Genomic DNA, 27,107 nt, shown 5'->3' with positions numbered 1-27,107 from the left:
GAAATGGTTTTGACATTTTCACAAAGCCCCACCACGACTACATCAGAACGCCTCACAAAATGCCCAGAACTATCTAATGCACTAACCAGTTGTGGAAAGTAACTAAGTACATTTACTTAAGTAGGATATACTTTTGAGGTATTTGTACTTTACTTGAGTATTTCCAATTTCCAATACTTTTACTTCTACTCCATGTCATTTCAGTGCCAACATTTTTACTTTTACAATGTTTTTGAAAAGTTTAGTTACCTAGTTACTTTGAAATGTATATAGGGTAAAAGTGGTTCAGTTTTCTAATCAAAATTAAAATCTCCAGCCATTTGCAAATAGCAGATCTACAAGCTCACAATGTGTCGCGATGCGCAACATGCGTTCCGCCTTGTCCACATATCCTCGTCCAAATGTCTAAAGATTAGACAAAAAAATAAATAAGAGGAGGACAAAACTAGACTGAAAAATGCTTCATCACAGCGGTCACCCTGAATTTTTGCTGATGGAAAGTGCAAACGGTGTATGTACACTATGATTACATTTGGAATGTTATTGTAGCTGATTCTGAGCTAATGTGTGGTGTTTTGACCATGCGTGAACCACAGTCTGGCCTAGTCATTTATCCCATTCTTACACACTGTAGAATACAAATAGTGCGTACCCGCAGGCTTTATCTTTGGCCAGCCTTTTTTCCTGTGAGCTGACTGCGTATTCATCTCAGGCAAACGGCACTTCCTGCAAAGCCTGTTGCTTGTGCAAGCACACGCACATGTTGAATTGAGTCTTGGCGTCTTGTCTTGAATGTCATCACACTGACATTCAAAAAAGGTCAAGACTCTGGGCCAAGACAGATGCGGCAAATTATTCCATTGCCTGCAGGCAATTATTTATTTAAAATGTTTTGACTCTAGAGGTTATAGAGACTTCACTGCACTCCTATTCAGAATGATTGCCATTGTGACCAGATAGATGGATCTTTATTAGAATGTCACTTTGTACTTTGTACTGGCAGCATACATATTATGAATTAAGCTTAAAATAAAACTGCTAGCTATGCATAAAGGTTAATGAACTCTACATGTCTGTTATCCTGACTTTATTTGCTGGCAATATGCTTATTCTGAATATAATTGGAAAATAAATCTGACCTTTTATGTGCACTGTGGTAAATAGGCCTACTACCGTATCTATTTTGACTTTTAAAGGGCCACTTGACCCCTTTTGCAAGCAGATCTTAGTTTGGGAGACGGGAAACACTTTCCTGGGGGTTTTTACTTTTGATGTGTTTTGTGGTGTCATGGACACTGGTCTCACTTCCTTCCTGGAATACAGGTTGTCTCAGTAAAGCTGTTGCCAGACTTACCAGAGAGCCGCGGACGTTTTCTCTGTCGGCCAGCTTCTTTTCCCGGGTTTTTAGACAGCTGGTGGATGGAAAAGAAGCTCCACCCACGCGGGGGCAAAGTCTTTCCGGGAATCTGGCCGTCGCGGCATTCAGCCGCGTGGGTGGAGCTTAATTTCCATCCACCAGCTGTCTAAAAACCCGGAAAAGAAGCTGGCCGACAGAGAAAACGTCGGTCCGCGGCTGTCTGCTCGGGTCTGGAAACCCTGTAAGACAGCCCTCCCCCTCTCCACAAGGAGGAGCAGTGCACCAAAGCATTATGGGAATTGTAGTCCAGGAAGGAAGTGAGACCCGTTGTCCATGACATCACAGACACAGACACATAAAAAACCCAGGAAAGTGTTTCTTGTCTCCCAAACATCATTAAACTAAGATCTGCTTGCAAAAGGGGTGAACTGTGGCCCTTTAATGCTGCGACACACAGAAAGCGTCACTTGCGTGCGTCAACAGAAGTTACCTTTCTGTGTTTTAATCTAATTTTGGATGGGCTGTGTCCAATTGATGCCTCCAGTGTGGCTGCGGCTCTGGTAAAGAATGGGTGCGTTTGATAAATGCGAGCGTCTGACACTGTGTCATTTTCCCCCACGAAGGGTCAATGAAATTATAAAACAAGATTCATCACATGAAGGGTAAATGAAATTAGAAAACAAGATTCATCACATGAAGCGTAAATGGAATTAGAAGCCAAAACCAGAAAGCTTACATTGTTTTGTTTTTTTGTTTACCTGATTTAGTTTTTTGCCTGCGTTGCATATTTCACTAGCGTTGACTCCCATTGTAACAATGGAATGCGGAAGTGCTCATTCTATCTCAATGGGATAGTTCCAGCCATAGGAGCAATGTTTGGAACTATAGCCCATAAAGCGTGTCGCTAATCTCCTACACTCTGATTTTATTAAACCTCGCAATTTCATCTCTCCGTTCTAGGCCTCATCTTCCGTTACCCAGAGGATGATTACGAGTCCTTCCCTCTGTCGGAGTCTGTACCTCTGTTCTGTTTGCCCATGGGCGCCAAAATCGAGTGCTGGGCGCCGAACACGCGAGACCCTCTGCCCGTCTTCTCCACGTTTGTCCTAACCAACTCCTCTGGGGAGAAGGTAAAGTGCCACAACCACTTTAGCTATTTTTGGAAAATGTGGTGCAAATCTTTGAATATAATGCTTTCACAGTGAATGTTTTAAACTCATATTTGCTTCTGGGGGGGTCCCTGGAACACATATCTTCAGATGGGGGTCGGCGGCCAAATACAGAAAATTCTGGGGGTCCTTGACATGAAATAGGTTGAGCACCACTGACACAGAAACATGAGGTTTTTCAGAAAACTGCAAATATATTTTGTAGAATCGTCCTCCGGTCTAAATGGGTCAACAAAGAACCAAACGTTCATGCATTATAAATGCTGTATAAAATGCATTGCAAACAATATGCTGTACTGTATATCCTGTATGATATCTAACGTGATATAATGATACTAGATATTGTCTGGGGAGTTTTAATATTGTGATATAGTATAAGTGTTGTTCAGCTGGTTTCAATCACTTAGGTGTTATTTTATACTATATATATACATAATTTTCTTGAATTTTCAAATGGTCCAAAATATAAAGAAATTGCACACACAAAAAGGCCGACCATCTACAAGCTCACGTGTCGCAAGCTATGCTTTTTGCTTAAATAATATAATACATAAATATATAGTATACTGTATGTTATCGTCACAATACAGATTGAGGTATTTGGTGGAAAATATTGTGACATTTTATTTTGTCCACAATAGTCCGGCCCTAACAGTCCTGTCTGTCTGTCACACATAGACATCAAAGGGGGCTTCAGCCCCTGCCCTTTTACCCGTCTGTAAAACAACTGCCCTCCAGACCACGAATGCAGCATTTACTACATGGTGAAAGAGATGCAAAAATGCCACTCCTTTCCATGCCATTACGGAAGGCATGCATTCAGGAGAATTGCTTTTTCCCCGAAGTCTCCTGAACTTGGAACGTAGCGTTTTGCGTTGAACAAATTTGTTTAGAAATCCATGTCATTACACCGCATCTCCAGTAGATAAAAGAGTGCAGGGTTGTTGTGACCCAAAAATAGCTGATCTACAAGCTCTCAACGCGTCGCAGTGCGACGCATTGTGAGCTTGTAGATCGGCTATTTTCGCTATTTTTGTCCAAGTGCCCTCTTACGGGATTTAACACTCTCTGCACGTCCCTGCCCACAGGTGTACGGCGCGGCCATCCAGTTCTACGAGTCCTACCCGGTGGACCTGCTGAGCGAGAGGCAGAAGATCCAGCTGGGCCTGCTGACCACCGTGGAGAAGAAGCCCATCCCCAACCGGCCCGTGAACACCAACAAGTGCATCTGCGTGCTCTCCCGCTGGCCTTTCTTCGAGCCCTTCCGCAAGTTCCTCATGTTCCTCTACAAGCTGTCCGTCTCCGGGCCGCACCCGCTGCCCATTGAAAAGTAAGAAAGAACCCTTTGCTTTTATGACCCGTACTGTGCACGCCGCAGGAACAGGGGACGTGCACACATAGACATCAAAGGGGGCTTCAGCCCCTGCCCTTTTACCCGTCTGTAAAACAACTGCCCTCTCCAGACCACGAATGCAGCGTTTACTATGGTGAAAGAAATGCAAATGCCCTCCTCTCCTTTCCATGCCATGCCTGGAAAGGCAGCCTTCAGGAGAATTGCTTTTTTCCCGAAGTCTCCTGAACTTGAACACAGTATTTTGCGTTGAACAAAATTAGTTTAGAAATCCATGTCGTATACACCGCATCTCTATAGCTAAAGAGTGCTGGATTGCGCCCGAAAATAGCTGATCTACAAGCTCTCAAGTGGTGAGCTTGTAGATCTGCTATTTTCACTATTTTTTTGTTGGTCCAAAAAGTGCCCTCTTACGGGATTTTAGCCCCTGCCCCTCTTAACACTCTCTGCACGTCCCTGCACAGGAAAGTTGCAGGAAAGACCACGCATTTGTGAGGGTGGTTTATTACATCACTTGCTTACTCTGGTAGATTATTTTGTCCACAATGTGAAAGGAGCCACCAAGTAGAGGGCAGCACGGGTCCATAAAATTGGACCCGGTCCGAAACGGACCCGGTGATATCAGAACAGAACCGATCCGGATCCGAAAACATTCTAATTGGCCGCACCCGGCCCGGACCCGGCCCCGAAAGTTTTGGATCCGGTCCAAAACGGACCCGTTAAAAACAGGATCCGATCCGAAATAAACCTACCCGTTCCGAAAGACCCGTTACACCCGTGGTGTGTCCAATCCTATATTATGCTTATTTTCACCGTGACTGTGATTATGAGACTGAAGTGAACACTGTGACTGAACGTCAGCATCACCCCCGCCTCTACAAAGGAGCGCTGAAAATAGCCGATCTACAAGCTCGCAATGCGTCGCATGGTTAAGTACAGTTGCAGCGCAAATCCTTGGCGCACACTTTAATGCAGTCATCAAGAATGACAGCTTTTCTTTTGGATGGAATTGCTTTCCGAATAGCAACAAAAGACGTGATGGCACTTTGTTGTTGTGGTTGTTGACCCTCGCCGGCACTCTCTTTTTTCTTACACGCCTTCCCATTCATGTGTTTTTTCAGTGAAGATTTAGCAGCACCAACATTTTTACCGTCCGCGTCGACAATGATAACAAAACTGTCCCAGACATCCGACTTCCCTTTAGGAGATTGCGTGCTGTAATCGTTTGATTGTAGTTTGCGTTTCACCTCGCTCAAGAAGGGGGCCGCCATGGTGATGATAGCTACTGTTCGTGTTGTGTGTGACTGTGCGCGCGCTGCGCACACACTGTGACACACCCACCACCAGTGGATACGTTCCATTTCCAAATCCTCGAGGCGTGTATTTTAGAACATAATCATTACAACGCAGTTGAACGCACGCATACCATAATGTCTATTTTCAAAACCTATTTTTAAAGTTGAAAGTTTTAATATATAATAAAAATCGGGTCCTGCACGGGCATTTCGGGTATTCTGCATTGCAGATGCCCGAAACGAGGCCTGCAGCTTTGAAATGGAACCGACCCGTTCCCCGACGGCATGTCAATATTTTGCACCCGACCCGGCTCGGTTCTCGGTTCGGATCTCGGGTATTCGGGTCCGGGTGGACCCGTGCTGCCCTCTACCACCAAGTCGGTGTATGAAAAGTGTGCGCGTGTGCGTAAGGAAGCCAAAACAAAACAAAAATACGTTTTTGGGCCGATTCATACTCTTATTTTACCGCCGTAGTGCCGAAACGATTTCGGCTCGTCAGAAATTTTCAGTAGCACCGAAGAGCCGACTTTAGGACGTTACCCGCCCCCCCGAACCTCAAATGACGTCACATTGTATGAGTATGCATCGCGCCTTACTCCAAAACAAAAAATAAAGTTTTACTCTTATGTACCTGTACACAAGATGTGTACAATAAAGTACAACCTTGTCACTGTGACTTGTAAGGACCAAACATCTTTACAAGTATAGTAGAGAGGTCGAATTTGAGAATGTTGTTTTACGTTCAAGATAAAGAAACGTATAGATGTTTTATATTCTTTTCTTTAGATCTGCTATGTTTCGACTATTTTCAGTGATTTTCAATAACATCCTAAAATGTTGAGGGCTTCAAAAGTATAGTTAGTAATGCGTGCGTGTGTGTGTTTCTCCCAACAGGCACATTTCGCACTTCATGCACAACGTGTCGTTCCCTTCACCACAGAGGCCCAGAATTCTGGTCCAGGTGAGCTCTTCTTTCTTCCTATTTCTTCTATTCTTACAATTTAGGCATTTAGCAGACACTCTTAACCCATTTCGACCTGAGGACGATTCTACAAATGCTGACAGTTTTCTGAAAATCCTATGTTTCTATATCAGTGGTTCTCAAACTATTTCATGTCAAGGACCCCCAGAATTCTATGTATTTGGCCGACGACCCCCCATCTGAAATTATGTAGTTCCAGAGATCTCCCCAGAAGCAAAGATTTGAGTTAAAAACGTTCGCTCTGAAAGAATATATATTCAAAGATTTGCACTATATTTTTACGGTTTTTCAAAAATAGCTAAAGCATAACATAATGCTTAAAACACCAAAAAGGGTTCCCGACAAAAATGGGTTAATCCAGAACGATTTACAGTAAACAAGAACAACACATGGTGAATACATCAAATATCATATACTGTATATTATATATGAATATCATCAAGGATCATAAGCAAAGCTAAGAACCTAACATCCGTCTAATCGTAGAATATCTTTACAATGAATCTATGACATACACTAAGTTACATAAGTTGAACCTTTGCATACGCCTGTAAGGTCGTCGAGGCTACGGGCTAGGGTGGAGTCTGAAGAGGTGGGTTTTCACAGACTACGGCGGAAGATTGGGTGCAGTTCTGATTGCAATGGGAAGTTAATTCCATAGTTTTTGGAGCCAGAAGGGAGAAGAGTCCCCTTACAGGGAGGTCGTTACAGTATTGAAGTGAGTACAGTTAGCTGTCTGGGAATCAGAAGGCACGCCCCGGTATACTGTAAACTGCATATGTCGAAGTGTCAGACACGGCGTTCCCCCGCCTGTGCGCTCATCAAGGGCATCTTAGCCCCCCCCCCCCCCCCCCCCCCCACACACACACACAGATTTACAGCAATGTTACGAATACTGTATATTCGACCAACGCGAATGTGGCCCCTGCTGTAGCGGCGCGCTCTCACTAGCATACCAGGTTTCAATGTGACCTGCGTTCAAAATGTGAACCACTGCTGGCATCCAGACAGTGTATGTACTCGTTTTAAACTTTAATCATCACGCTAAAATATGCATCTGAAAACATTATAGGTTAGAATTAAGCCACGAGCTTTGCTTGCCTTCCGTCTCTCTGTGGCATGTTGTAAACAAACTAACTCAACGCACACTACGTCCCATACCCTGAAGGGATGCGACGTTCTGATTGGTCCAAAAACACACTTTTCGCTTTCCGAGTGAAACTTTCAAAATAAAATCTGCCAAAAAGCCATTGCACCCCGTCTTTAACCCATTTAGACTTAGATTCTACAAATGTCAAATTTGTTTTCAGAAAAAAACTATGTTTCTATATCAGTGGTTCTCAAACTATTTCATGTCGAGAACCCCCAACAATTTATGTAATTGGCCACTGACCCCCATCTGAAAATATGTTGTTCCAGGAACGCCTCAGAAGCAAAGATTTTAGTTAAAAATATTCGCTCTGAAAGATATTCAAAGATTTGCGCCACATTTTTGCGATTTTTCAAAAATAGCAGACCTACAAGCTCGTGGCGCGGCACTCAGTGCCGCACTATGAGCTTGTAGATCTGCTATTTTTCAATAGCTAAAAGTATAACATAATGCTTGAAACACCAAAAGGGGTTCCCGCCCAGAATGGGTTGAATGTATTGTGTTTGTAACACCTCACAAAATAACTTGAAACAGTTTTTTTTCCCCTCCAGCTCTCGGCACACGACACCTTGATGCTGTCTCAGCCTGTATGCACACCTTTGCCTCTTAGGTAAGACGGGTCTCATGTTATGTTTGTAGCAACGATATGATCATAGTTTGGGTTATTTTAGTTCTATAAATACTGGCAAGTGAGGGTAAGCTTTTTAAATCTTGATCACAGTTTCCGATTCAAAGAAGCTAAATTAAGTTGTTGGAACATGTGCTTTACTTCTGCATATTCTGAAAGCATGATGTCGTGTACACACAAGTATGACTATATGACTGTAAGTTTGACTGGAGAAAGACCATAGAGTGTGTGTTGTTGTTTTTAAACGGTATTGTTCCAGAGGAAATGGTGGTGAGGTTATGAATCCATTTAATTTTCCTGGCTGGCTGACATGAAATACATTCATTCCATGTCGGGTCGAACACAAACAGCCATTACTCTGTCACTGATTGTAATCAATGAAGGTGCCCTATGAATAAAAATGAATACATTAACCCATTTTGACCTGGAAACAATTCTACATAATGCCTTCTAAAACATCACAGTTTTAACAAAAACCCATGTTTCTAATGTGAGTCGTTCTCAAACATGTCAAGGACCCCCAGAAATATCTGTATTTGACCGCCGACCCCCATCTGAAAATATGTTGTTCCAGGGACCTCCCCAGAAGCAAAGATTTGAGTTAAAAACGTTCGCTCTGAAAGACTATATTCAAACATTTGGGCCACATTTTCACGATTTTTCAAAAATAGCAGACTTACAAGCTATGAGCTTGTAGATCTGCTATTTTTCAATAGCTAAAGTATAACATAATGCTTAAAACACCAAAAGGGGTTCCCGCCCCAAAATGCATTAAGTAAAACCAAGGTCTCATCTCCTTCCATTTCCCATGCCGCCGACGTTGTCTCTTCCTCCTCTCATCCTCGTCTTTGTGCGTCTACTTCTTTGCAGCGGGGCGGACTACGGCACTCTGCTGATGAACCTGGGCCCAGAGAACTGCGCCACGCTGTTGCACTTTATCTTGCAGGAGAACAAGATCCTGCTGCACTCCCTCCGACCCGCTGTGCTCACTGGAGTGGCCGAGGCTGTGGTAGCTGTGAGTCACTCACTCACGGGAGCGTACCTATATGTTCCCCAGGTTCTATGTTCCCCGCCATGCAAAAAAAGGTTCTTTGTTCCCCACTTAGGATAAACCTAAACCAGAAACCTAACCTAGTAATTTTAGTAATTCTGTTATGACTAAAATTGTTTTAGCAACTTAGTCTTAGTGTAGCAAATTCTGATTTAAGCTCAGTCTTTGAATAATCCATTGAACTTTAGGCCTGCCTAGGCTACTTAAACTATCTAGTCTTAGCCAACTAAAAACGAACACATAAAATAAACAAAATAAACTAAAACATAATTGCTCAGACTCTTCAACAAAGATGGCAAAAACAAACATTCTTTGTTCTGTACTTATACATACAATTGTATAGTACAAAACACTGAAGTCCTTAACCCTGTAACACCCAGCGTTGCAATAATACAACATATTTTAATTAATTAATTCAAGTTTTTTTCACCTAAACGTCATCATTGATGTTCATTGCAATGCCATTGATCATGATATTTGCATATAAATACCCCCAACAGAGGCTGAAATTCACACAAATTAAAAATCTCTGGACTCTGTGCAATTTTGAACAAATGACCTTTGACCCTGATAAAAGTAAGTAAAATAACTAATATGTTTGTTTGTGATCATTAGAATGTCTAGAACATGTTTTATTTATTATTGTGAAAGATATCCCCCAAATGTAAACTATTAATTTATTATTATTATTGTAATTATTATTATAAATGTGCATAAAATTTGCAAAACTTTTTTTTATTTTATTTTTCCTCTGATAAGTCCTAGTAGTAAAAAGTACTAGTAAGGTTGAAACTAGAAACCTAACGCTAACCCTAAACCCTAAGGTAAGTGGGGAACATAGAACCTGGGGAACATAGAACCTGGGGAACATAGGGATGACCCCTCACTCACCACCTCCGCCTGCCGCCCACAAATCATCAATCAACATTAATAGATTTGATCAGTGTTTCGCTATCCTTTTTATTTTCATGATGCCCCCCCATAACTCTGAGAGCCCCCTTTCCACCGGTTGGTTCTCAATGGGAACCGGTTCAGTTCTTTGTGGTTCTTAGTCCATGAGCCAGAGCTCCAAAATTGGAACGTTAATTATGAATTGAGTGGGCTAAACTATACACTTGTTTATAGGATCAATATAAGTAAATTAATATATGATAACCCTTCCACAGTAGCTTTTTCACAACGCGTCGTGTCCGTGATCGGTTCATTATGGTGATCCGATACGATTCAATGATTTGAAACTATTTAAAATACTTACATACATTATTTTAAACTAAGTAATTAAACCCCTCTTTTTATTTTTTATTCTAAAACGATAACGATATGATACATAGTCAATGTCGCTGTTTTCATTTCGATATACTTCGATTCTTGAAATTAAAATCAATGTTTTGATATATATATATCGTTACACGCCTAATGTATTGTATTTCAATTGTGTCTGTGTGTGTGTGAAATAACGGGTTATCTTTATTTGTTCTTGTACGCAGATGCTCTTCCCTTTCCAGTGGCAGTGTCCCTACATCCCCCTGTGCCCCCTCTCCCTGGCGGGGGTCCTCAATGCCCCTCTGCCTTTCATAGTGGGCGTGGACTCTCGCTACTTTGACCTGTATGACCCCCCCCCTGACGTCGTGTGTGTGGACCTAGACACCAACACTATCTACCTGTAAGACTCACTGGATGTTTAAACATAACTTAAATAAATAAATAAAAAATTGGACAAAATGGTAATTCTTCTACTCAATGTTATGTCGGTATTATAACGACGAGGAAGCAATCTAAACGACAATATAGGAACACCATTAATGCACTTCTGCGCTGCCTTTCGGAACTCACCCTGCGGCATCGCAGGCGTGCATTAATGACGATAAAGCGTGTAATATTGCTTAATTTTACTCTCATGTTCCATAGAGTAAAACGCCCTTCGTTGGAATTACATTTCCCCATAGATTGAAACATCGGTCTGTTGGGCTTATGTTAATGTAACCATAACCCATTCTGGGCGGGAACACCTTTTGGTGTTTTAAGCATTATGTTATACTTTAGCTATTGATAGCAGATCTACAAGCTCCGCGCTACGAGCTTGTAGGTCTGCTATTTTTGAAAAATCGTGAAAATGTGGCGCAAATCTTTGAAGATATATTCTTTCAGAGCGAACTTTGCTTCTGGGGGGTTGTCCCTGGAACAACATATTTTCAGATGGGGATCTGCGCCCACAAACATATCATTCTGGGGGTCCTTGACATGAAATAGTAAGAGAACCACTGACATAGGAAACATAGGGTTTTTCAGAAAACTGTCAGGATTTAGAAGACGACATTTGTAGAATCGTCCTCGGGTCTAAATGGGTTCAAGTTATTCTCCAGGTTTTAAAGCAGCTGAGTACCTGTATGTATGTAATGTATGATGCGTTACAGGTCGGACGAGAAGAGACACAACAACTGGAAAAACCTCCCAAAGAAACCCTGCAAGAGCCTGCTCAACTCACTGAGCAACCTGCACCACCAGCTGGCCACCGGTACAAACAGCAACCTTATCTCTAATAACCAGTGCTCTTCTACATTTCACTCGGCCTCCACAGATATCGGCTGTATACAATGAATAGAAAGCTGCTGTTTAAATCACTGAATATCTTTATATGAAATGTTCTGTGTAAATAAACAAGCACACGGACGGTGCCGGAACAAGGTTTTGCACGGTACAGTTTTAGTCATAGACTTTTTTATAATTTTCATTTAGTTTTAGTCACATTTTTGTCACGTGGAATGTTTTAGTCTTAATCTAGTTTTAGTGGACTAAATATGAGATTTTTGTCGACTAAATGAACAGTTGATTTTGTCGACTAAAATGTTTTTTTTGGCGGGCCTTGATGGTGTCATCATGGCTGATTTTACACTTGCTGAAAAAAAATATATATATATTTTCAGCATGCAACCAAGTGTAAAATGACTTGTCTTTTTGTTCTGCTGGATCTCTCCTCCACCAGTCCCTCTGTAACATTTTAGTCTAGCTTTCATGTGTTGACGGAATTGTCAATATATTTAGTCGTAGTTGTAGTCATCATGGCTTAAGTTTTTATTTAGTTTTTATTCCGTTTTCCTCAGTGCAAAACTGTAGTCGGCGAACATTTTTCGCCATAGTTTCAGTCGACGAATTCGACACTAGTACAGTTGCTGTCGTGAAGTTTTGACTCAAGCTTTTGTGTTCCAGTACGTCGAACGCAGGAGGGCTCGGCGGTGGACATGACCCCCATCGAGGCGGACTTCACCTGGCACAAGAAGATGACCTCCCTGGAGATGGAGATCCAGGAGGCCTTCCTTCGTTTCATGGCCTCCATCTTGAAGGGCTACCGCTTCTACCTCAAACCCATTACCCAGTGGCCTTCTGAGAAGGCCACGTCCGCAGACTCCCTCTACGACCTGCAAGGTAAAAGAACGAGGAGGCCATGTTGGGGGGGAATTCGATTTAGGGCTCCAAGTATAACATAATGCTTAGTTAAAACACCAAAAGAGGTTCCCGCCCAGAATGGGTTAAAATAGTTCAACTAGCCGATCCACATTGAGACATTGTGAACTTGTAGATCGGCTATTTGAACTATTTTAAAAGGTTTTTTTAAAATAGTAAAAAATGGCTAAATTAGGGATAAGGGTTAAGGGGTGGCGCAAGATATAGCCCTTAGGGCTCCATTTTTGTCACCGCTAAACCCCTTAAACTTCTTTGCCTTTTTTTTTTATATATATATTTTGCAAAACATTTTTGAATAGTTAAAATAATTTTAGCGATAAGGGGTTTAGCGGTGACAAAAATGGAGCCCCTGGTCCCCTAAAGAGTCAAGTCCTTTTTTTCGGATAGCAACCTTGTTTTGTATATGGATTTGATTTTATGATCGGTTGTATCATCCCATTTCGTGCATTTATGCACAGTTTAATGCATTATTCACAGATCTGATTCAGATCTGTTACCTAATGGAAACTTATTGGAAAGCCTATTTCAAGAACCATCTCGACAATAGCTGAGTGTTTTCAGCAATCAATCATCTATGTATGACATTGGGCTGTAAAGGGAGTTGGTGTGATCCATTTCCTAGAAGCAACCATTAGCCGTTATTGAACTTGATACTGTCTGGGAGGCCTAATAGGAGACGAATAGACAGAAGATGAATGGGTCCATGACTGGCTCTTTGAAAAATGTCTCGTAGTATTAAGACCACACAATTGCGTTTATCTCCTACTTTAAACAGTATTGGTTTGGTTCAGTGTTTTTGGCAGCAAATTTAGATTTTAGTTTTTGGTCATAGTCTCTTGAATAGTTTTCATTTTGTTTTAGTCACATTTTAGTCACCTGGAATGTTTTAGTGTTAGTCTAGTTTTAGTCGACTAAATGTCATAAGATCATAATGACGATGCCGATCTACAAGCCCCCAACGTTGCAGCATAGCATGCAAAATGCTAAAATTGTCAGTATATTTCAGTCTTAGTTTTAGTCATCATAGCTTAGTTCTTATTTACTTTCCATTTAGTTTTCGTCAGTGGTAAAAGGTAGTCGACTGACTTTTTTTGTCTTAGTTTTAGTCGACGAAATAAACACTGGTTTGGTTCTGGGCTTGTGATTGGACTAACTGTACCTGAGATTGCCAAGTTATCTTTTTGGAGGTGTAAGTGTGACTGGTGAATTTAGTACAGTACTCCATACTAGGGCTTTAAGCAACTAGTCGACTATTCGACTAGTAAATCCACTAGTCGACCTTGATGGTATATAATTGACTAGTTGATAAGAATTTTTTGATTTTGTAGCCCTCAAGATCAGGTAGATTATAGGTATAGTCACCAATGTACACAGTTTTTAAATGTACAAATATAGGTTTTTGTTTTTACATAATAGGTAGTTAAACAACTAGTCGACTAGTAAACTAGTCAACTAGTAAAAATGGCTAGAAGTGAATGCCCTACTACTCCATACAGTGAGTTCCGTCCCTTCGCCAGGATACAGTACATTGACGCAGAGTCCTCTCCTCCTCCCCCCAGGGTTTCTAAAGAGTCGCGACCGCGCCCACCAGAAGTTCTACTCTGTGCTCACCAAGACCCAGTTCTTCATCCGCTTCATCGAGGAGTGCACTTTTGTCAGCGATAAGGACACCGGCCTGGCCTTCTTTGACGATTGCATTGAGAAGGTGATTGCAAACCGCTCCAGGATCAGATACTGTCCCTTAAGCTTGATCTTTATTTTAATTTCTTTCCTTTTCTAATGAAAGAGCTTTTGTTTGGTGTTATTCTATTGGCAGGGTGAACATTCCTCCACTGGGAGATGAAGGAAGCACAAATTTCCTCTGATTCATTCTTGTTCCTTTTCGCTCTTTCCTCTTCTCACAGCTTTTCCCCTCCGATAAAGCCACTGACAAGGGCACCAAGGTATTTCCCCAGTCCATAATCCACTTTCCTACTGTAGCACCTTGGTTTTTTTTTTTTACCGTTTGAAGCGTGTGCGTGTGCGCGTGCGTGTGTGTGTGTGTGTGTGTGTGTGTGTGTGTGTGTGTGTGTGTGTGTGTGTGTGTGTGTGTGTGTGTGTGTGTGTGTGTGTGTGTGTGTGTGTGTGTGTGTGTGTGTGTGTGTGTGTGTGTGTGTGTGTGTGTGTGTGTGTGTGTGTGTGTGTGTGTGTGTGTGTGTGCAGCTTCAATAGTTAGTTGAGTTGCAAAGGGCAGTTCAAAATGGCGCCTGTCGAAAGTGTCATCATCTCTACTTTCCTGCCTTTCTTCCTTCCTCAAATCCTGATGGTCAACTAATACGCTTAATTAACTAATGAATTTAGGCTTAATCAACTAATTCACTAGGCTTAATCAACTAATGCAGTAGGCTTAACCCATTCTGGACGGGGACCCCTTCTAAGCATTATGTTATACTTCAGCTATTGAAAAATAGCAGATCTGCTATTTTTGAAAAATCGCTAAAATGTGGCGCAAATCTTTGAATATATATATTCTTTCACGGCCAACGTTTTTAACTCAAATCTTTGGTCCCTGGAACAACATATTTTCAGATGGGGGTCGGCGGCCAATTACATATATTTTTGGGGGTCCTTGACATGAAAATATTTGAGAACGCAGTGATCAACTAATATGCTTAATCAACTAATGAATTAGGCTTAATCAACTAATGCAGTAGGCTTAATCAACTAATGACACGGGCTTGACCACATGCAGCCTAGCATCCCTATCGTGGGCATGTCATATTAGGTGAACATTTGGCGCAACGCTGTGAACATTGGCTAACAATAGCAGCTCTGCAAGCAAAGAGTCTGTAGATCAGCTATTTCCGGGCGAAGAGGTTTGGTGTAGAGGAGGAAAACCTGGTCAACAAAGTATATTACAGGGTTTATACGGTTTAGTTAATCAACTAATGACAGAGGCCTAATCGACACAATGATGTGAACCACTTTGCAGGTGGAAGGCGAGTCCTCTGAGGACACGAGGCTGATGGAGTTGGACGAGTCCCAGAGGAGTGAGCACACGGTGTTCGTCATGCCCCCTGAACCCCCAGCGGAGGAGGGACACCAAGCCCCTGCCCGCTACAGGTCAGTCTCTCCTAGTAGTGCAACGGTGTGAATCAAGCTCATTGATTTAATCCATTATAAAAAAGAAAGAATCGATGATTTTATTAAATTACCTTAATTAATAATCAGTCCCTGTATTGGAAAAAAACGTGTTACGACGGCTATTTCTGCCAGTGACGATGTTATTAGACAAAGTATCAAATTAATCTTCGTGATTCATCGATTTGTTGATGCATTAAAAAAGAAAAACTTTTTCGAAAATAGTTTGATTAGTAAGTAATTGCTACTAAGAAAGTGATTGATAGTTTCAACCCTCATTGCTCGCCTGTGAGATCCTACAGTGCAGCGGGCTCCCCTGTAACCATAATTAGTGATGATTCACTTGAGCTGTCCGTATTCCTTATTCTGGCCCAAAATGCCTGATCTGCATGCTCACAACAGCTATTTTTGGTTCGATTGATTGAACATTTTTTTTCGACAAATGCAAAACGGCAAAAGATTTGGTATAAAAAGAAAAGAAAGAAGGGTCCCAAGTACAGCCCTCTGGGGGACCCCGTTAACGAAGTGTATTAGGTTTAACCGTCTTGCCGCCAGCATTAACATTGCGCATTGCCAAGGTTTTATCGCGCGTAACACTTATTTTGAAGAGCCAAATATCCGTAACCGCGTGTTACAATGACAAAATGCTGTGTGTGGCGACTTGACCGGTTGTTGTTCTCTCGGTCTGTGGTGGAAAAAACCCGACCGTATCACAGCGCCTGCTGTCGGCCGTTGAAAAACCTTGTTTTCACCAGAAACGACATTGATTGTGCCGATTTTGGAGATACAGGCATTTGAACGCAGCCCATGCAATGCATGTGGGACAGTGGTTCTACGGAACTACGGTTCGTTATGCTAACGAACCGTAGCTAACGATACAATCGGATCAAAACATGGATTAAAGAATATAAACCCCTGGATAACGTAGCTACGGCTCTGGTAGGCTTAGACGATTCATTTTTCAGTTTTCTACGGTTGTGGCGGGCTGCGTGCGTGTAAAGTGGTTATTGTGATTTGTACGCAGCGAGTGTACCGCAGCGCAACGTAAACAGTGGTTTTTGTGTTCCACTCTCTTCCAGCTATAAGGGCTTCCCCAGGTTGCGGGAGGAGCTGTTCGAGCGGCCCAGGGAGCTGAGACCAGCGCTCAGTACCAGTACAGCCGGATCCAGTCTGTCCAGCAGCCCTGCACTGCTCGCAAAGAGGACCAAGCAGGTAAGATCCAGTCTGTCCAGCAGCCCTGCACTGCTCGCAAAGAGGACCAAGCAGGTAAGATCCAGTCTGTCCAGCAGCCCTGCACTGCTCGCAAAGAGGACCAAGCAGGTAAGATCCAGTCTGTCCAGCAGCCCTGCACTGCTCGCAAAGAGGACCAAACAGGTAAGATCCAGTCTGTCCAGCAGCCCTGCACTGCTCGCAAAGAGGACCAAGCAGGTACACACATGCACGCACAGCGCCAGTGTTGATTTCGTCGACCAATACTAAGACAAAAACTGTTCGTCGACTACCTTCTTTCACTGACGAAATCTAAATGAAAACTAATATGATGACTAAAATTAAGACTTAAATATATCGACAATTCCCGTCGACGAATAATAACTAGACTAAAATGTTAGGAAGGCACTAGTGGATGGACAAGAGATCCAGTAGAAGTCATTTTACACTTGGTTGCATGCTGAAAATAGCCGATCTACAAGCTCACAGCGCGTCGCGAAAATCAGTCGTGTTTTATCGTAATCACTCGGGCAGGGTCGGAATCGGCCGTATCCCCCGTGGATCTCGGGTCTGTCAATCGTTATGTGTAATGCCCGAGTGGATCCGAGAAGACCCGTAGGCTACTGTGTGTGTGTGTGTGTGTACAGTCTGTGCTTTTTGTTGTTGTTGTTGCAAATGTTAATAAAATATTCAATCAGTGTGTGATTGTGTGCCAGTCTGACTGTAGAGACTCTTTCTCTCTGTCCGCTGCGTGTGCGCTCTGCTGCGCTACGAAGGGAAAACAACTTTCGAACTGAAGTTCTGTTTAACGTGTGGGCTGACCTAGGATCAGTTTAGTGTTGCAGCGACATGAACGGCTGTGTTACTTGTGTGGTTTATTATGCTGGTTTAGGATCAGAGCGCTGATTTGAATGAAAACACCAGTGTGCAATTTATTTACTTTATCACGATCACCGATCCCGACAACAGTGTTGACCTCAACGAGGTGAAAGCAAACGTGCTGCGAGCTTGTACATAAGCTAAAACAAATAAAGAAAGAAAGTTACATTTCAATTTCTGCCACAAAAGTTGTTATTTTTTGTATTTAAAAATTAATTAGCGACTATTCTTAATTATTTTGATTAACTATTGCACCCCAAGAGGAGAGCTAGTGCTAATGCCATTCGAGGTGATACCCCAGCTGCTCCAGACTTTGCCCCACACACAAGTCTCAAAATAGCTAGCGGCACACTACACTATAATATTTGACTACTACTCATCAGCTAGTTTATTTACAGAACAACAGGCCATTAGATGGAACACTCCGTTTTTTTTAGTTTTTTTTTTTTTTAGCTTTGGCTGGAGTACAGTTTTAGTGTGGTGCGGCTGAATTCAAACAAACTGTCCGCATGTTGTTGGCCAATGGCAAGTTTATTTTGGACGTGGATCAGACGGGGAAAAAGGACAGTGGAACCTATCTCTCTGAGAGACTAGAATAATATTTCCTGCAGGATTACCGGTGTTTTTATTTATTTTTTACAACATTCTGTTGTACCCTCAGTAATGTACTGTATTATTCATTGATGACAAAAAGATAAATGTTACTTTCATGGATTGATTTTGTTATTTAATCTAAATCGTTGGATCGTTAGGAATCCACTGCAGACATTTCTGATAAAGGTCCATGCGTAGTACTGTGTATACAGGCAGAGAAGTTTACAAGATAAAGGCCAAAAGACTCATTGTATTGGCCAAATGACGCAAGGAAGCTGGAATGAATCTTTTCACACACCTTCCTCCACAAATATGAAATTTGTCAGAGGTCATAACGCAGATTTTCCTTTTGTTCATCACCCCAGAGCAGTTTAAAGGACAACTTTAGTTTTTTTCAACCAAGGTTCATGTTTTAGGTTGTTATTAGAGAAAGTAAAAGGTGATTTTTTTTTATTGCTTTCTTTCATTTTAGCGATTTTAGCTATTTTTGACAGGTGGGCGGGGGCATTCAGACGTGGGGCTAAATATGTAGTTTTTTACACTATGTCCGATGGAAACCCCGTAAGTCTTAAAAACGCGAATTAAACGATGAAAACGTAACTTGTGTAACTCGTTATTGGGAGGGAAGCTGTTCAAAAATCAATTAACTCGTGTAACTCGTGAATGGGGGGGGAAGTGTTAAGGTATTAGTCATAATTGACTGTACCACTTGTCCAGAGTGTCTGTGTGTGCGTGCATCATAAAAATGTCGCCTCCACATTTATTGCAATTTATACCGCAATAGACATTCCAGAAAATGTAGAGTGGGACTTTGTTGTAACCGTAAACTATGTCCCATTCCAGGAGATAAAGCTGGCGTACAAGATGGCCAAACGCTTCTACTCCAACCCGCCACACTGGGCGCGCTGCCTCCACAGCCACTGCTACAGCCTGTGGTTCATCTGTCTGCCAGCCGCCGTGCGACTGTCCAAGTCCAAGAGCCGCGCCATGCAGCAGGCCTACACCATTCTCCTCAAGATGAGGAACACCGAGGTGGAAGTGCTGGACGAGGTACACAGTTGTGTGTGTGTGTGTGTGTGTGTGACCGAGGTTTTTTTTCCTATATACAGCTTTTCGTCCCAACACCAGTCACATTTGCCATTGACAATAAAAGGAGAATTTACGTCATTTGTGGATGTGGACGAGCAAATCGACTTTTCTAAACACAGTGCAACTGTTTTAATTCAGCTTGGGGCTTTAAATCGGATCTAGCTCTCAAGCCTTGTCTGTTTTTTGCACTGTTGATTTCGTCGAAATATGACGAAATATGTTCGTTGACTATACCTTTTTTCACTGACAAACTAAATGGAAACTAAGCTATGATGACTAAGACTAAATATATTGACAATTTGGCCAACAAATAAAAACTAAGGGACAAGTGACAAGAGAGCCAGTATAAGTAAAAGACACAATTTTACATTTTACACTTGGTTGCATGCTGAAAATTGTGCTGAATCAACTGTAGATTTAGTTGACTAAAATGTTATGATTATATTTAGTCGACTAAAAGTAGACAGACAAAAACATTCCAGGTGGCTAAAATGTGACTAAAACTAAATAAACTATTAAAAATGTGCTGTTTTGTGTTGTCAGGTATGTTACAGAGTAGTCATGCAGCTGTGCGGCGTGTGGGGGCTTCCCGTCATGGCCGTGCGTGTCCTTGTGGAGATGAAGAAAGCCGGCGTGCTCCCCAACGCCATAACCTACGGATACTACAACAAGGTAGCATATTAGACACATTTAACATTACACTACTATTGTACGAAGCCATGTTGCTAATGGGCCAATGGAATAGCAGTTGGCCACGACAAACTTCAGACTCCCGCTAGGCGTAAGGCTCAGCACAGTCAGCAGGGAGTGTGCTGACCACAATCACTCTGGCACATGATTACTTTATGTTTATATGACTGAGCATACTCACATTTCATACATACCCTATTGTGCTGAATATAACACTACATTTTTTCCAATAGAAATATCCTAAAAAACGGGATCGTATTATATTCGGCGACTAGACTATTTGACATTCATTGTTCTTTTTCCACAAATGAGTCTTGAAAAAATGGGGGTCATCTTATAGTCAGAGTCGTCTTATATTCGGCACAATACGGTATTTGATATGTGGTGCTTTAGATTTTTGTCATTGTCATTAATGTCAATAAAATGAGCTGGTAGCATGTATGAAAAGTCATTTCACCCACTCTTTTCTCTATGATTTGCTTTCCCATATCAAGGCAGTTCTGGAGAGTCCATGGCCCAGCCGTAACCGCAGTGGCCTCTTCATGTGGACCAAGCTCCGCCTCGTGCTCCGCGGGGTGGCCCAGTTCAAGCAGGCCCTGAACCGCACGTCTCACAGCAAAAGACCCACCATTATCACTACAGGTCTGTCATGGTTTAGGTCCCGACTGGGATGTTTGAAAGGGCAACGTTAGTCTCTTTGGGCAATAGATCGTTTTGTAGTCGGAGTTGAGATCGCTGCGAGTGATCTCTTTGTCTTCTTCTCAAAGTAGCAAGCTAGGCTACCAACCCATGCAGATTTTAGGCTTTGACCTTTGATAGTTTAGCTTTTTGTTTAAAGGGTTGTGTAAGTGATTTTAGTTAATTAAATGATAATGAATTTATTTATATAGCACATTTCAAGACATGGTCACAAAGTGCTCTACAGAACAGGGTAAAAAACATATCACAGTTACAACAAGATATCAGGAAATAAAACGGCAAAAACACAAAATGAAGGCATACACATTGAAGAAAAAATAGAATAAGATAAAATAAGTCAAATAAGTTCAGTAACGGGAGTCTCCATGTCTTTCTTTAGAAAATCCATTTTCTTGAAACTATAAACTACAAATTTGGAACTGAAACACTATAAAAAATTAAGCTCATAAATGGCTACTCTCTCCTGATTGGCTGAGATTTTGTCACCTACCTGGAAAATGAAATTTCTGTTTATTAAGACTCTCGCTCCTACATTTCTGTCTAGTTTCCATTACCCTTCTTTTCTTTCTCTTCTTGTTTGGATGCTTTCTTTTCATCTTTGTCTGTCTGTCTGTCTGTCCGTCTCTGTGCAGCTGCATCAACAGGTGAGTCAGTGGTTGGCGATGGTGACCGCCTGAGTCGTGGCAGTGCTGACAGCTCCGGGGAGGTCAACGGCGAGCACACGCTGTTCGTCCGCGGCCTGGTTATTGCCGACTCAACCACCACCAACAACCACCGCAGCACAGGTACATATACGCTACTTGTTACCTCAACATGGTCGAGCTGTTAAACCACAACTGTGACATTTGAGGTTCAAAAGTCACAAACAGTCCTTGACATTTACATACTGTTTATGTAATTTTGTATTATAAAGCAAAAAGTGTGAGCTAAGCAAAGGAATAAAAATCACACCTGTGTGGTGCAACTCCCCTGCCTCTCTCTCTCTCTCTGTGTAATTAGCAGGCAACGGTGCAACACTATCTCTCTCTCTCTGTTTCTGGCACAACAGCGCCACTTTTGCCCCTACTGGTACTCTAAACATAGTCACATAGGTTAGGACGGACATTGCTGTTCCTTGGAGTGCTTGCACTACTCAAAAACAAATGGCTGTAATGATGAGTGAATTTCAGTCTAGTGTGTGAATACAACATGTGTGTGTGTGCGCCACAGGGGGGCAGTCTGACCAAGGATACGGCTCCAAAGATGAGTTGCATCAGGACTCTTCACACACTGCTGAGTCTGTCCTCTCCACAGTTCACAATGCCAAGGCACAGCACAATGGTGAGCGTGGTGCTGTCATGAATTAACCTCCCTTACAATCAAAACACGGACGCGTCCGTGTTTTTTTTCCCCCTTCTAGGAATTCCCCTCCAGCTGTTGTGCACAACTACAGTGGTAAAATAGGAGTATGAATCTGCCCTTATTCTGTCGACTGACGAAATGAATGACGAAAAATGTTCGTCGACGGCCTTTTTTCACTGACGGAAACTAAATGAAAACTAAGCTATGATGACTAAAACTATATATATTGACAATTTCGTCAACAAATAAAAACGAGGCTAAAATGTTAGGACTAGTGGACAAGAGATCCATTATAAGTAAAAGACACAAGTCATTTTACACTTGGTTGCATGCGTAAAATCGGCCATTACGATGGCATCAAGGCCCGCCAAAATACATTTTAGTCGACTAAGTCAACCGTAGATTTAGTCGACTAAAATGTTCTGATATTTAGTCGACCAAAACTAGACGGAACACACAAACATTCCAGGTGAAAAATCAACGCTGACTAGCACTGTATTCAAATGAGTTCATTGACCCCCCAATGTCGATTCCGACTGGAGGTCCTGTGTCTTGTGTTTTGTTGTGCCGATGTTCCTCCCTCTCTGCCTGTCAGTGTTGTTTTTGGCAGCAACATTTGATTTTAGTTTTAGTCGGTCTCTTGAATGGTTTACATTTAGTTTTAGTCACATTTTAGTCACCTGGAATGTTTTAGTGCTAGTCTAGTTTTAGTCGACTAAATATCATAAGATTTTAGTCGACTAAAATGTATTTTGGTCGTCGTAATGATTGATTTTACACTTGCTGAAAATAGCAGATCTACAACGCGTTGTGGGCTTGTAGATCGAGCTTGTAGATCGGCTATTTTCAGCATGATGCAACCAAGTGTAAAATGACTTATACTGGATCTCTTGTCCACTAGTCCCTTCCTAACATTTTAGTCTAGTTTTTATTTGTTGACGAAATTGTCAATATATTTAGTCTTAGTTTTAGTCACCATAGCTTAGTTTTCATTTAGTTTCCATTTAGTTTTCGCCAGTGGAAAAAGGTAGTCGACGAACATTTTTCGTCTTAGTTTTAGTCGACGAAATCAACACTGCTGCCCTGTCCAGCTTACACTCATTCATCTTAACTGAAGCGTAATGTGTTTTGTTGGCCTCTCGTAATGCAGGGGATGCCGTGGCTGACTCTGTGGACGGTGCCGGGGCAGTAACGGAGCCCTCCGGCCCTGTGGACGGCCTCCCAAAGGTCCCCAGCATTGTGAAGCTGTCGGCTGGGAGCTTCGACGCTGGCAGGGAAACTGGTGAGTGGTGTGGGGAAAAAATAAATAAATAAAGAATCTTGAGTTTTCCCTCAAATCTGTTAAAGATGGAGTGCCACAATTATTTTATTTTTTATAAATTATGAGGTGACAGTACTTCATTAGACACCCTGGAGTCGTTTCTATGTGCAATGATGTATTCCCTTTGTATTTAGGGTTTCTTCCTGGAGGCTGAACCCTTGACAGTCAAATGTGCCAATGAAAAAAACAGTAATATAGAGACACACAGGGACTACAAATTGCACGCCCCCAAATGAGACAGCGTCCCCACTTCTGGTCCGTTTCAACTGTGTACTGCAGCTGCCAATGCAATCCCTATGAGAGGCATCATAAAATATCCTAATTTCACTGGTTCATTACTGAGGCTGTAGCGATTTTTTTTGTGTTCTAATCTAATAAAGTGTCCCATATGTTTGATTTGTCCTTTTCAATGTCAATTGAGGCCATCTCAATATACATCCTACAATGTACTATAATATACTCCATCAGTTTGTGAAAAGTGCTAGCATTGTAAATCTCAAGTCAGTGGTCGCACGGTATATATGTCATGGTTGCATCCCTTGAGGTTTTCAATACCCAGACATATTTGTTGTATTTCGTTTTATATGCTTGTATTTGTTGAAAATGATCTAAACAGCATCTTGCAAGACTATTATTAATACTCATCTGGAGAATTAACTAGGTAGTTGAAAATGTCAGGATGTCACTCCTCCATTTAGCTAGGTTATTTTCTATTCAGCAAAGTTAATTATACAACAAGTTGACAGCGGTAAAACACACCGTCGGAGCTCCGCGGTAGGTAGAACATATATACATGTTCAAAATATAGACATGAATAACAAAGTCAGTCGGGATCGGGATGTATATTGAGAATTCCACTCTTCAAAGTCGGCGCTCGTAGCCTTGTAAAGGCAGTGACGTCCCTTAAAAGCGACAGGTTCTCTGTCTGCCGTCTCCCCTCTGCTCCGTTAACATTATGGGTAACTCATTCAAGTGGTAAATGAAATGTGAAATACATCCTCTATTGAGAAAACAACAATATATGTTGACAAAGACACTTCATACATAAAAGTAGGCTAACTACAGTTGAATTTCAATCGACTTCTATGGGCTGGCCTGCAGTACACTGTGCCAACGGACCAGAAGTGAGGACGCTGTCTCATTTGGGGGGGTGAAATTTGTAGTCCCTGTGTGTCTCTATAGTGACATCACATCATCAGCCCCTCCCCTAACCCCTCCCCCTTTATCATACAACTACAGCTGTGGGTGCGGCTTAAGTTCAGGTGGATCACCAGTCACCACCCACCAGGCAAACCAGCCATACTTAATGAACTGGTGGGGGTGCCCACATTTTAACAAATACTGTACACTTTTTTTGAAAAACGTATTCCTCCTAATAAAACAATAAGACCTGATGATCATGTTTTAGGGTGTAAAAAAAATCATCCTCCATCTTTAACGTATGTGACCAGATTTGACTGAGAGCCTGCCATCGTGCAGCCTCCAGCTTTTCACCAGAGGAGAAAAAGTGAATTTATTTATATTTGTATCCAAAATGAGTTGATAGCACACGCAGACTCTTCACATACTAGAGTATGTCTGAAATAATATTAGAGCTGAAATCTGTGAAATATGTAAATATGAAATAAATGCTTAAACATGTAGCGAGGTGTAATGTTAGAGACCACAGAAGTGAACCTTTCAGGCCTGTTTTCTCAACTCGCTGTTTTCTGCAAGACATTACTCTATAGAGCGTCGCAGTCCCGCCTCCTACCCTGGACCAGGAAATGAAACCCAATGCATTTTCCTCATAGACATTTCTTAAAGTATTTATTTAAAGACGGTTACGCCGCGGACAAAGCCAACTGGAGTCGTGACAACTCATGACAACACAAACAATATTTTGGACCAAACAAATAATTAGAAAGAAGGAAAAAAACGGCAGGTTACAACACTTTGTTTGTTGTTTTTCTTCTTTGTAATTATTTGTTTGGTCCAAAATATTGTTTGTGTTGTCATGAGTTGTCACGACTCGAGTTGGCTTTGTCCGCGGCGTAACCGTCTTTAAATAAATACTTTAAGAAATGTCTATGAGGAAAATGCATTGGGTTTCATTTCCTGGTCCAGGGTAGGAGGCGGGACTGCGACGCTCTATAGGCCATATCTCTAAAACTGGTGGGTCAAACTGAACCAATATTTCAATTTGAAGCTATGATTCCCTGCTTTCATATGACATGAAAAAACGAAAATGCAAAAAAATCCAATGGCAGTCCCTCAGTCAAATTTGGCCACATATAGAGATGTATCTGACTGACTTGGCGTCAAATGGCATCAAACATTTGCTCTTGGTTTGGTCAAAAACACACAACGCCCAGTTGATGGCTTTTACTCTGATAACTCTTGGGTTTTTATTTTTTTCTTTTTTGTGCAGTTTTCACATACAGTATATACTTTGTTTATAAAGTGACCTGATGGCCCCACTGACTGTATTGTCCACCTGTGCCCAGGAATGGGGAAGCTGTTCAAGCAGCGGGGAAAGAGCGAAGACGTGTCCCTCCTGGAGGAGAGCACGGTGCAGGAGCCGGACGACGCAGCCTCCCAGACGCAGCAGCAGCGGCAGAAAGGCTTCGCCGAGCGCAGCTGCAGCTTCAGCGCCGAGAGCCGCGCGGGCATGCTGTCGGAGAAGGGCACCGTGGACCACATGGCCAGCCGCATGGGTGCCGACGCTCGCATCCTGGCGGCCGCCCTGTGTGTCGGAGGCGCCGCGACGAGCCCGCCCCCGGCCCAGCAGAACAGCACGGTGTCCAAAGCACTTTTCAAAGACCTGGAGGAGGAGCCCGAGGACGACCACGGGGGGCTGATACTGGGCAAGCTGTCGGAGGAGGAGGGACCTGTAATGGACGCGGCGCCCACACCGGACGACGAGAAGGGGCGTGGCGCAGAGGAGACGGTGTGTGAGCCGGGGGCCAAAGGGGAGGAGGAGGCAAGCGAGGAGGACACTACTGTAACACGAGAAAAGGAGGAGGAGGAGGAGGAGGAGTCTGGGGTCCGCGGGCCGACCCTGGAGAGGGAGGACGTGGAAGTGGGCGCCGACCCGCTCTCCCTCCTAGTGTCGGAGAGCGACGAGTCGGCCTCGGTGACGAGCCAGGAGCCGCCACGCTCCTCCCTCCCCGCCGTGGTGTCGCGCAACCTGGCCGAGGAGATCGAGATGTACATGAGCCTGCGCAGCCCGCTGGGCGCCAAGTCCTCCAGCATGGAGCTCCACCAGGGCCAGGGAGACGCTACCGACGCTCCGCCCACCAAGCTGGAGAGGAGGTCCAGCCTGCCCGTGCCTCCCATCAAGACTCCGTCTGGCTCGCCGGGCATCACCCCCAAGCGCAGCCCCAACACGGTCACTCGGTCCAAGACCTTCGCCGCCAAGAGCAGAAACTCGACGGCTGTCGCGGCGAGTCCCCGGTCCGCCACGCTCACGGCTCTGGTCAAGTCGTCCCAGGGGGGCTCGCTGGGCTCGGTCATCAACAGCATCTCGGGCATGAAGATGGACACCCTGCTCTCGGGTCCTAAAATGGACGTCTTTAAGTCGGGCATGAAGCAGGCGGCGAATGTTGCGAGTAAAATGTGGGGGGCGGTGGCGTCGGCTTACTCCTACTCGGACGACGAGGTACGTTGTTCCATAAAGCGGATTTGCTCGAGACTGTCCCTTAGCGAGGTCTGTAACATTTTGAAGATGCAGCCATGCAG

General features: G+C 43.0%; 1 protein-coding gene across 4 annotated transcripts in view; it reads left to right on the top strand.

Moving 5' to 3' along the window:
• Window positions 1–27,107, top strand: part of dennd4c (DENN/MADD domain containing 4C) — an 80,472-nt gene that overhangs the window by 41,841 nt on the left and 11,524 nt on the right. For 3 of the 4 annotated variants that reach the window (XM_079491675.1, XM_079491677.1, XM_079491674.1), the window contains exons 5-23: window positions 2,318–2,487; window positions 3,615–3,856; window positions 6,067–6,133; window positions 7,856–7,914; window positions 8,803–8,947; window positions 10,471–10,646; window positions 11,398–11,498; window positions 12,191–12,406; window positions 14,005–14,150; window positions 14,350–14,388; window positions 15,417–15,547; window positions 16,645–16,777; window positions 19,091–19,297; window positions 19,880–20,008; window positions 20,521–20,668; window positions 21,358–21,510; window positions 21,935–22,045; window positions 23,217–23,348; window positions 25,874–27,027. In XM_079491675.1, the coding sequence (XP_079347801.1) occupies window positions 2,318–2,487; window positions 3,615–3,856; window positions 6,067–6,133; window positions 7,856–7,914; window positions 8,803–8,947; window positions 10,471–10,646; window positions 11,398–11,498; window positions 12,191–12,406; window positions 14,005–14,150; window positions 14,350–14,388; window positions 15,417–15,547; window positions 16,645–16,777; window positions 19,091–19,297; window positions 19,880–20,008; window positions 20,521–20,668; window positions 21,358–21,510; window positions 21,935–22,045; window positions 23,217–23,348; window positions 25,874–27,027 (3,659 nt within the window). The remainder of the gene's footprint in view (window positions 1–2,317; window positions 2,488–3,614; window positions 3,857–6,066; window positions 6,134–7,855; window positions 7,915–8,802; window positions 8,948–10,470; window positions 10,647–11,397; window positions 11,499–12,190; window positions 12,407–14,004; window positions 14,151–14,349; window positions 14,389–15,416; window positions 15,548–16,644; window positions 16,778–19,090; window positions 19,298–19,879; window positions 20,009–20,520; window positions 20,669–21,357; window positions 21,511–21,934; window positions 22,046–23,216; window positions 23,349–25,873; window positions 27,028–27,107) is intronic. The other variant, XM_079491676.1, reaches the window with a different exon arrangement.

Source organism: Electrona antarctica (genome assembly GCF_951216825.1).
Source record: "Electrona antarctica genome assembly, chromosome: 21".
Classification (NCBI taxonomy): domain Eukaryota; kingdom Metazoa; phylum Chordata; class Actinopteri; order Myctophiformes; family Myctophidae; genus Electrona; species Electrona antarctica.
Note: the sequence above shows the minus strand (reverse complement) of the source record. Positions and strands in the feature narration are given on the sequence as shown.